We start from the raw sequence: 10,263 nt of genomic DNA, 5'->3' as shown, positions 1-10,263 counted from the left end.
TGGCCAGGTATGTTTTGGCGGCGTCGCGGAACATGTGTGCTGAAGTGCTGTGAAATCTGCCAGAAGTTCAAGAGCGAGCAACTCAAACCGGCTGGACGTATACTGACGAGGCAGGTAGCAGAGCTGATGGCAGTACTTTGCGCGGATTTCGTCGGACCCCTCCCACGGTCGAGACATAGCAACACCATGCTACTAGTGTTTCATGATGCTTTCTCGAAGTGGGTGGAACTGGTCCCACTCCGGAGGGCTACTGCAGCACACTTGCAGACAGCGTTCCGAGAGAGGATTTTGAGTAGGTTCGGGGTACCTAGGAAGCTCGTGTGCGAGGTCCAGTAGACCGCCCCGTACTGTGCCCAAGAGAATCCCACTGAGAGGACCAACCGGACCGTAATGACCATGATAACGCAATTTATTGAGGGCGATCACAGTTCATGGGACGAGCTTTTGCCTGAGATATCGCCAGCGGTCAACACAAGCGTGGCAGACTCAACAGGATTCAGTCCCGCTTTGATGATTCTGATGCAGGGTAGGGAACCGCAGTTGCCCGCAGCCCTGTACGATCAGGTGACTCCGGGGTCCGCAACTAAAGCGCTCAACACTAGGACGAAGGCGGATAGGCCAAAAGAAATTTTTGATATCGTCGACAGCAATCTCCAGCGCGCATCAAAGGACCAGGGCAGGCACTACAACCTGCGAAGACGAAGACTCGATGGTGCTGTTACGGCAACACCAACTATCCAACGCCGCTGAGGGCTTCGCCGTGAAACTGGCACCCAAATTTGATGGCCCCTACCTGGTCGTCAAGTTCATGTCTCCCAACATCGGACCCTTGGCAAAACCAGGCGAACAGAAGAGGAGGGTGGCCAACATTTCTCAGCTGAAGCCATTCCACCTAGAGATGACCGAAGACCGAGAGGTACCAGACCCGCTGAACGTGGAAGAGGAGCACGCGCAGAAGAATAAGAATAGAAAGTAGATTCCATAGATTGTGAGCTGCACTGCTAGGCCAGGGAAAAGCATAAGCAACGGATAAGTAATAAGTTAGTTGAGGAACCAAGTCGTCGCCATAAATGCCGCCGGGGAAGCGACGGTATCGTCGTCGAAGTAAGGGGGGTGTGAGGCGGCCACTAAAGCAGCCACCCCACAGTTCATAATTATAGTTATAGTATATAAGCATTGTATTAGTTATAAGTATAGTTAAGGGCAAGGAGCCCCTCATAAGTTATGTGTGAATTTACCCGCCGGCCGCCGCAGCACCCATGCGTTACCGATCAGTTGCTCAACACCGTCTCGAGAGCGCAGCTTCAATTCGGCGGCGAAGAGCGAAAGCTCCGAGGCGAAGTTGCGACAGCTCGCGGCGAAGTTGAGCGGCCGAGGCAAGCGCACGGCTCGCCTGCGAGCGTGCCGGCACTTTTCGAGCGACTATCGGTATGAGAAACGTGCATCGCGAGTGAACAACGCAGAGTGTATAGCGGAGCGCTAGGGCTCCAAGCAGTGCGGCAGGGCCCTAAGTTTAGGAAATATAGTAGGATAGTATTAAATTAATAAGTGAATAAAAGTGCATACATTGTGATTAATGAAGGAAATTTGCTAATTCTTTTATTCTCCAATAGCCCTATTTGTTCTAACATCGGGAATAGCCGATGTTCACCCTAACCTAAAGTGGGAACCAGTGGTGCGAGACTATGGCCCAGGAGTGGGTATTACGAGTTAGCTGTCTGGTAGTGTAGTAGGTACCAGGCCACGACCCGATAGTGTTCTTGGTACGAGGCCACGGCCCGATAGTGTAGCTGGTGTGAGGCCACGGCCCGATAGTATAGTTGGTGCGAGGCCCCGGCCCGAGGGTATAGTTGGTACGAGGCCACGTCCCGATAGTGTAGGTGGTGCATAAGTAGAGCGAGGTATGGTTTGGTCGAAACATTCACTTCCCCTCCCCCTTAAACGCTCTTTCCCAGCGAATTTATAAATGTCTTGTAACTCGCTGGACCTGGTAAGACTGAGAGTCGCACCCCGGCCAGTAGCTTCTTTACACTAGTTTGAGAAACTTATAGCTGTTTGGGCCATGGTATTGTCAATTGATGGGGTATTTACTTAAGTTTCTGATGGTTTAGTATGAGCTGGCATTGATAGTAATTTCTCGTCGAATGACGCGGATGTGTTGAGTGAATTTGGTAGAAATATTGTTATTTTATGCCTATCCGAAATTCGTTTAATGTTTTCTCTTAAAGCGCTTAATGCATCAACTGTCTGTGTTAAATGCAAATCTTTTAATATTGTTGCATTGTCACATATAAGTTGACGGCTGATATTGTAGGAATCGGTGCACTTTTGTTAAGGCACTTGAAAGATTTATCAAACTCGGCACGTTCTTCTCTAAGAATGGTAACAATTTGCGTCCATTAAATAGGGTGTTCTAATTGATGTGTGTTTTTTTGAATGCTACAAAATCTAAAGTTCTACCCAATATTGGCTTTTCTTTACTTACTGATCTCACTGGTACCAGGAATAGTACTTAATACTATTCTTTTATGCGTTTTTGAGCTATGTATCAGAGGTGAGTGTTCGAGATTGAAAGTATCCATACATAGAAACATAAGTTTGTATATACTTATTGAAGTTGCAGTTACTAATTGCTGAACTCTCTGCCTAAAATGTGGGTATCGTAAATAAACTTCAGGTATCGCTTTGTTCGTAGCCATTGAGTTTATTTAAGAGAGATCAAAAGTAAAAAGGAAATAATCGTTTTTTTTTTATTTTATATTTTATCTAAGTCCTTTGCTCGACTCATATATTTTTTCTTTAGGCACCTATTGTGCACATTATTCAATTTGAAAAAAAAGCTAAGACACATTAGCACTACCATAACTATAAGTAACATTGTTATTACTTTTAAGTCTGGTGTTTCCACCTCTACTTTATTAATTACATTGGCGGTGGAATCCACCGTCTTTGTGTCTATGAGGCCCATTTTGGCCCAAGGGAACTTATGTGTTAAAGTTAGTAATGTCTCTGTTTTGGATGACAATGTGTTTACTTATATAAATTACAATTTCCTGGCTTATTTTTTCGTATAACTTTACAGGCTATACTGCTTGTGTAGTTGCAAGCTTTTTTGCAACTAAATAATTCTAACTGCTTGTGTGCAGCGAAATTCAAAACTTATGTATATTTGTTTTCGAATATATTTATTGCCGCGCAGGGCACTTAGTAGAGATTATGTTTTTATATTGTTGCTTGGCAGCCAACTCGAATTAGTTGTGCCTAGGTTGCGATCAAACGAAAAACTAAAAACTATGACAATATGTAAAGCGAACGAAACGAAACTCCAATAAGACGCTTGCCGGTTAGAGCGAAGGGCAGCGGGAGTCAATGCAAAGCAAAGCAATGCATAAAGAGAGTGGGCAGCAGCTTACAAAGAGCGCGCGAAAACTATTTGCTCTTAGGCTGTAATTATGATTGTTATTTTCTGCTTGGATGATGTCCGCAGCCGTCGGTGTTGTCTCTGCTGTTACTTGACCAAACATTCTCCCCCCGTTGGAAGGCAAAGGCTTTCAACATCATCCTGTTTGGGCAGCAAACACAGCTTTCGTACAGCTCTACGTATGACCCCAGTCGCAGTTTGAAGCATAGCAACTCTGGATACCCCATTAGATCCAGAGATCAGCTCTTGCACTCTAGCTAGTGGCCACTTCAGCGGCGGTAGATTCTCATCCTTTACAAGGACAACATCGTTAATGGAGAGTCCAGGCTGAGGAGTGCGCCATTTGGAGCGCTGTTGAAGAAGCGTCAAATATTCTTCGCGCCAACGGGCCCAGAATTTTTGTTGGAGATATGTGACGCGCTGAAAATAATTAAGCCGATTGAAGTTAAGCTGCCTTAGATCGGGCTCAATGTATGATGAATTTGGCGCTGTACCCAGGAAGTGTGCGGGTGTCAAGACGTCAAGATCACCTGGATGCTCTGAAAGTGGAAGTAATGGTCGAGAATTAATAATTGCCGTGATGTGGCAGACGAGCAAGCAGCGAATTGAAATCCAAAATGGAAGAGCCAACAGATCGATAAAAATGGTGCTTAGCAGTCTTCACAGCGGCTTCCCATAGTCCGCCAAAGTGCGAAGAGCGAGGAGGGATGAACAGCCATTCAATTGAGTCGGATATGCAAAACTCGTTAACGACCTTGACATGCTCGTCACTCAGGAACAGGCGGCTCAGATCTGCTAGTTCGTTCTTGGCACCTACGAAGTTTGTCGCATTGTCAGATCAGATCCTTGAAGGTCGAGAGCGAGTCAGGATGAAACGTTTTAGGGCGTTTAGAAACGATATTGTGGACAAATCCTTTACAAGCTCTAAGTGCACTGCCTTTGTAGCGAAGCATATGAACAGACTGATATAGCATTTCACTGGTGGCCTGTTGCGCACTTCGTTCTTGTAGTAAAATGGTCCACAGTAATCAACGCCAGTGACCATAAAGGGATACGATGTATCAAGACGATCAGCTGGTAGGTCTGCCATTATATGCTCTGCCAATCGTGGCTTGGCACGAAAACAGAATATGCATTTGGCAACAATACTGGAGACTGTTTTTCGACCGCCAATGGGCCAGTACTGGAGCCGAATCGAAGACAAAAAAGCGCGAGGTCCAGCGTGTAAGTTTCGTTTATGAAAGTGAACTATGATTGCTCGCGTCACAGGATGCTGACGGGGCAATATAATCGGATGTCGCGCTGAGAAGTCCAACGACGAGTTTTTCAGCCGTCCACCGATGCGGAGTAGGCCGAAGTCGTCAAGGAATGGTGCAAGAGAGGCCATTGAGCTAGACGGTTTGACATGCCTTCTTTCCTTCAATGCCTTGTAGTCATCGCTAAGAGTAGCCATTTGCACAGACCGCAGCAACCAATGTGTGCCATGATGCAAGTGGTCAACAGTTAGTTCAGCTCCTCGGATTCGATTTACAAATTTGTAAACATAAGCAAAGACCCGCTGCAGCTTGGAAAACGAATTGATGAACTTGCAGCCGATCGAGAGATCAGGTTGCGCTGCAGTTCCGAGAAGTACCTTGTGTCGAAGTTCTGGTAAGGATTCGACAGGTACACAGGAGGCAGGCCACTCTTCCTTTCCCTTACTGAGAAAACTCGGACCATTGGCCCATAATGGAGACCGGAAGAGCTCACTAGGCAGCGCTCCCCGTGAAATTATATCCGCCGGGTTTAATTCAGTGGGAATATAATGCCATTCCATTCCAGTGGTGAGCTCTTGGATGGCTGCGACTCGGTTGGCAACGAAAACATTGAATTTCGAAGCATCATTGCGAATCCAAGCCAAAGTCACGGCAGAGTCTGACCAACAGTAATACCGACAGTCGAACACTTTCATTTGGCATATTTCGCTGAGAAGTTGAGCCAATAATGCAGCTCCGCAGAGTTCCAGCTTTGGTACAGTGATGGTTTTCACAGGCGCGACACGCGATTTGGAGCATAAGAGACGCACGCTGGTGTTGCCATGGCACTTTGAGACTGTATAGACGCATACTCCATAAGCGCTTAGGCTGGCATCACAAAATCCGTGAATCTCCACTGTACTGTCTGATGAGAGTGCTCGACGGGGATACTGGAATTGCTGAGTATACTCAAAATCAGCGCAGAAGTTGACCCAGGCTGTGCTTAAGTGTACGGGCAGGCTCTCATCCCAGTCCAGTTTTTCTCTTCAGAGATCCTGCATAAAAATTTTCGATTTTGTTATGACGGGACCAACAAGACCAAGTGGGTCGTAAAAGCGAGCAATTGCGGAGAGTATCGACCGTTTTGTCAGTCTGGAGGGCAACCTCAGTGGCGAGAAGGAGAAAAGGAAACAGTCTGAAGCGGGATCCCAAACGAGGCCTAACGTTTTCGTGATGTCACTGCCATCGTCAAACTTAAGCAGCGTTTCTCTATCCTCTGCCGGTATGTTTTGGAGTACAGCTGTGTCGCTAGAACACCATTTTCGCAGCCTAAAGTTCCCCTTGGCTAGTAGTCCAGATGTTTGCTTCAATATCTCAATCGCTTCTTGAACACAGCTACCAACCACCAGAAATGAGATCATCCGCGTAGAAATCTCTTTTAACAATGTCAGAGCCAATAGGGAAAGTTTTCTGCTCATCCATGGCCAGTTGGTGCATAGCTCGCACTGAGAGAAACGATGCTGGTTTTGTGCCGTAGGTGACGGTGTCTAATTTGTAAATCTGTATCTTCTGATGCTGAGACTGACGCCACAAGATACATTGAAAATAACTGTCTGCGGGTTCGACTCGTACGCATCGATACATTTTGCATATATCGCCTGTCAGGACTGCAAATGTACGAAACCGCATCAGTATCGAAAACAGCTTCGGTTGGATGGTAGGACCTGCCATCAGTGCATCATTCAGCGAGTGTCCAGAGGTAGTAACTGCCGAGCCATCAAACACGACCCTTAGCTTGGTTGTAGTGCTATCCTCCTTCAGCACGCAGTGATGTGGCAGGTAGTACTTGCATTGGCCCAGTGCAGCTAAGGTAACAAGTGACATGTGACCCAAGTCAAGATATTCCTTGATAAATGCTGCATATTGGGTTTTCAAAGCTGGATTGCGGTCTAGTTTTCCTTCTAAGTTCAGGAATCGACGAACCGCCTGTTGATAGGAGTCACCCAGCTGATACATGCCTAGTCGTAGCGGTAAACGAACTGAATAGTCGCCAGTCGACAGACGTTTAAAATTGGCCTGAAAGTGTGCCTCACAGTCGCGTTCCTCCTTGTTTGTTTCCTCCAAAAACGACGGATTAATTCATCAATCTGTGCATTCGGATGCAGATGTGAGTCAACCAGCAGATCTGGATTCACCATTGATCTCATGATCGAAGAACAGACTGGCTCCAATCAACATGTCGATTTGCTGAGATTTAAAGAATTCAGGATCAGCTAGTTGTGTATTTGATGGAATGTTCCATGATGCAGGGTCAAGAGTGAAGCCAGGCTGATTATCGGTGATGGATGGTGCAATCAACGCCGGGATGCATGTGGAGTACTCCGACACTCGAGATTTGACATTGAGCATTGATGATGGACGCAAATGCTGCATCACCAATGCCAGAGACGATTGCTGTTGACTTGAATTTGCGCAGCTGGAGCTGATGAGCAAGACGAGAGGTGATGATGTGCAACTGCGACCCAGAGTCGAGCAACGCACGGCAGGGCACCAAGGAGCCAGCGCGATTTTTCACGTTGATGACGGCAGTGGCAAGCAGGACAACATAGTGCTTGAGATGCTGGGCGGTAGTGAGTGGCGAAGATAAAATTGCCGCCAAGGTGTTTTGGGATAACGAATAAGTTTCGGTATCTTGTGCATTGTTTGAGCTAGAAGCAGCGATGTGACTGCTTGTGTTGCCAAGATGCAACAAGCTATGATGCTTGCTTCCACAAACTCTGCAAGCGCTGGAGCCGCAGACTCTCAGCTGATGTCCCCTTTGCAGGCAGTTTAAGCACAGCGCAAGCCACTTGGCTTCGTGAAGGCGCAGCGAGGGCGATAAATTTGCGAATCGCAAACATTTATAAATAGAGTGGCCTGCGACTTCACAAAACACACAAGCACTCGTTCCATTCCTAGTCACTGCAAACGTTCTTCTACTACTGTTGTTCTGGCCCACATGGGAGCTAGGCGTGTACATTGTCGTAGCGTGATCCGCATTTTCCAGCCTTTGACAACGCCTCTCGATGAAGGTTGTAAACTGCTCGCATGATGGTATGACGTCCAACGGCGCATCATCCTCCCAGCTATCTTGCGTAGCGCTATCTAGTTTTTGCAGCAACGTGTGTACTATGACGCAACCGGCGATCTGTTCCACACTGCCCATCGATTTTAAAGCACGTAGATGAGAGTGAGGTTATCTGAAAATTCGCGCAGCTGTGTCGTCGCGCCCTTATCTACCTTCCTCAAACCCAAAAATTCAGCGATGTGTGCGTGAAAAATAAGACGCTTATCAAGCAGTTCTAAAGCGGCAGCATAATTAGCGTTTGAAATTTCCAAGGAGCGAATTGTATCCAGTGCTGTTCCTTTAAGGCATGACCGTAGATGCTGGAGTTTTTCAATGTTGGTCAAATACGGATCCTTGTCAATGACCGTGGTGAACATGTTCGAGAAATCGGCTTATTCTGTGTAGCCTCCACTAAACTCCGGCAATTTAAGTTGAGGCAATCGAGAGTGGTTTGGAACAACAAAGGTAGAACGCGAATCATCGGCTGCGGCAGAATTGAAGGTGGAACAATGCGGAATCTGCTGAACCTTGCTTCGATTTCCGCGTTCGCGTTGAAGGGACACCCGTAGCTGCCTAATAGTTGACTCAAAACTTGTCTGAAGATCCTCTTCAACACTGGCGTGACCCACATCTAGCAAACTATCATAGACTGTTTCAAATTTCGCCTGCAAGTCAGATGCCATGCTTATGTAATCTTGCAGCTCGTAGTCATCAACATCGCGAAGTCGAGCGGGATCAAGTTCAGAGGACAATCTATTGAGTCGATCACTTAAATTCTTAATCTTTATTTTAAGAACAGCAGCCTGGGTTCCAACCGCCACTTGACTAGCTGATGTCACCTGATCATTTCCATTTGCACTTGCACCTTCATCAAACATAATGAATGTAGCGCACAACAAGGTTCACACAGCCGAACAAGTGTCGGTCGAGCGAGATAGCGTATAGCTGTTTATAGCGCGCAACGATTAACGGGGATTTTGCTACGGCGTTTATGTATAACAACCAACTGTATGCAGATGCGCAAGCAAACGGCTCACCACTGTTTTGCTTAAATTGATAAATTGTTTGTTGATACGATAAGAACGAAGTATAAGAAAAATAGAAGAAAGAAATCATGTCGGGGTCACCAAAATGTGTAGTTGCAAGCTTTTTTGCAACTAATTAATTCTAACTGCTTGTGTGCAGCGAAATTCAAAACTTATGTATATTTGTTTTCGAATATATTTATTGCCGCGCAGGGCACTTAGTAGAGATTATGTTTTTATATTGTTGCTTGGCAGCCAACTCGAATTAGTTGTGCCTAGGTTGCGATCAAACGAAAAACTAAAAACTATGACAATATGTAAAGCGAACGAAACGAAACTCCAATAAGACGCTCGCCAGTTAGAGCGAAGGGCAGCGGGAGTCAATGCAAAGCAAAGCAATGCAGAAAGAGAGTGGGCAGCAGCTTACAAAGAGCGCGCGAAAACTATTTGCTCTTAGGCTGTAATTATGATTGTTATTTTCTGCTTGGATGATGTCCGCAGCCGTCGGTGTTGTCTCTGCTGTTACTTGACCAAACACTGCTAATCGGGCAGAAATGGTTCTGCTCAATTTTACAATTTGTTTTAAATTTAATTATATTATAATTAGAGATAATTTTAACAGGTAAGTTGGTCGAGTTGTTGTTTTCGTGGACCCTCGTTCCGGCCGTCACCGGAATCGGCACGCTGATGCTCCTTCGTTGGCGCAAGCGGCGGTATGCCTCTCGCACTTGTCACAATGGCACAGCTTGTTGCGCTGGCGGTACCGGTGCTGGTCTTCGCACAGGTTGTTGTTTGCCAACTTTACTGGCTAGCGGGGCCGGTATTGGTCTTCTTTAGTTGGCAAGTATACTTGCAATGTATGCTGTAGAGTGGTCCCTCGCAGTCTGCTGGGCATGTTTGTCGCATCTTTGGGATCTGAGACGGTGATGGTGGTGCTATTAATTTTTTCTTGCTTATGTTACTGATGGAGTGGTGAGTTGCGTCAATGGAGTTCTTAATTATCAGGCTAAATTTAAAAAAGATCGAATTCTACCTGTAACTTTTAGGCTGTTGTCCAAGCAGATGGTAGTGAACTTGTGTATAATAGCCACTTAATGTGGGCTATTCTTTTATTTATTTAAGATTTCTGACCATCCCTGTGTTGTCCCATTGACGCGCTTTACTCACTCAGTAGTTTGTAGTTTTCCGGTCCACGATCCTCGTCATCTGCCTCCAGGCAGCGATTTATTTATCCTCTTGTCTTTGTGTTCTACTGCCTCCAGGCACGGATTTATTTATCCTCTTGTCTTTTTTTCCTACTGCCTCCCGGCAGGGAATCATGACCATGTCACGGTCGCCATGTAGAATTTGGTGAAGTCCGAAAGTTGGGTTTAAGTAAATTAGTTTAACCAGCAAGAAAACATGTCAGTTGCATTGGCATGACTTTATTTGAATGTTCTTTAAATCGTTCTTAGATGTTGGCTTACCCTAAGGCTA

The 10,263-nt window shown here is 46.1% G+C and overlaps 1 protein-coding gene and 1 long non-coding RNA gene across 3 annotated transcripts in view; both read right to left on the bottom strand.

The window, feature by feature from the left end:
• Positions 1 to 3,508: 3,508 nt before the first annotated feature.
• Positions 3,509 to 6,672, bottom strand: LOC135437490 (uncharacterized). The gene is made up of 6 exons (XM_064695428.1): positions 6,381 to 6,672; positions 6,060 to 6,323; positions 5,797 to 6,001; positions 4,298 to 5,700; positions 4,013 to 4,234; positions 3,509 to 3,960 (listed from the first exon to the last, which is right to left on the bottom strand). The coding sequence occupies exons 1-6, from the start codon at positions 6,670 to 6,672 to the stop codon at positions 3,509 to 3,511; spliced, it is 2,838 nt and encodes a 945-aa protein (XP_064551498.1).
• Positions 6,673 to 9,005: 2,333 nt separating this feature from the next.
• The window catches only part of LOC135437484 (uncharacterized), a 34,263-nt gene continuing 33,005 nt past the window's right edge, over positions 9,006 to 10,263 (bottom strand). For both annotated transcript variants that reach the window (XR_010437698.1, XR_010437699.1), the window contains 2 exons: positions 9,955 to 10,085; positions 9,006 to 9,702 (listed from right to left, as the gene is read on the bottom strand). This is a non-coding gene — a long non-coding RNA (uncharacterized LOC135437484). The remainder of the gene's footprint in view (positions 9,703 to 9,954; positions 10,086 to 10,263) is intronic.

This window comes from Drosophila montana, unplaced genomic scaffold (assembly GCF_035044405.1).
Source record: "Drosophila montana isolate Dmon_TW-CO22-7 unplaced genomic scaffold, ASM3504440v1 contig_3828_1, whole genome shotgun sequence".
Taxonomy (NCBI): Eukaryota; Metazoa; Arthropoda; class Insecta; order Diptera; family Drosophilidae; genus Drosophila; species Drosophila montana.
The sequence above is the reverse complement of the archived record's forward strand: the minus strand, read 5'-3'. Positions and strand labels throughout refer to the sequence as shown.

What these genes read in the sequence shown, in the direction of transcription:
- LOC135437490 (XM_064695428.1), bottom strand. Translation starts at nt 6,672, where the DNA reads ATGTATCAGCTGGGTGACTCCTATCAACAGGCGGTTCGTCGATTCCTG. An exon ending in GAATGATGCACTGATGGCAG is followed by an intron (nt 6,324 to 6,380) that starts GTCCTACCATCC and finishes GTACATTTGCAG; the next exon opens with TCCTGACAGGCGATATATGC. An exon ending in TTTCAATTCGCTGCTTGCTC is followed by an intron (nt 3,961 to 4,012) that starts GTCTGCCACATC and finishes TTCCACTTTCAG; the next exon opens with AGCATCCAGGTGATCTTGAC.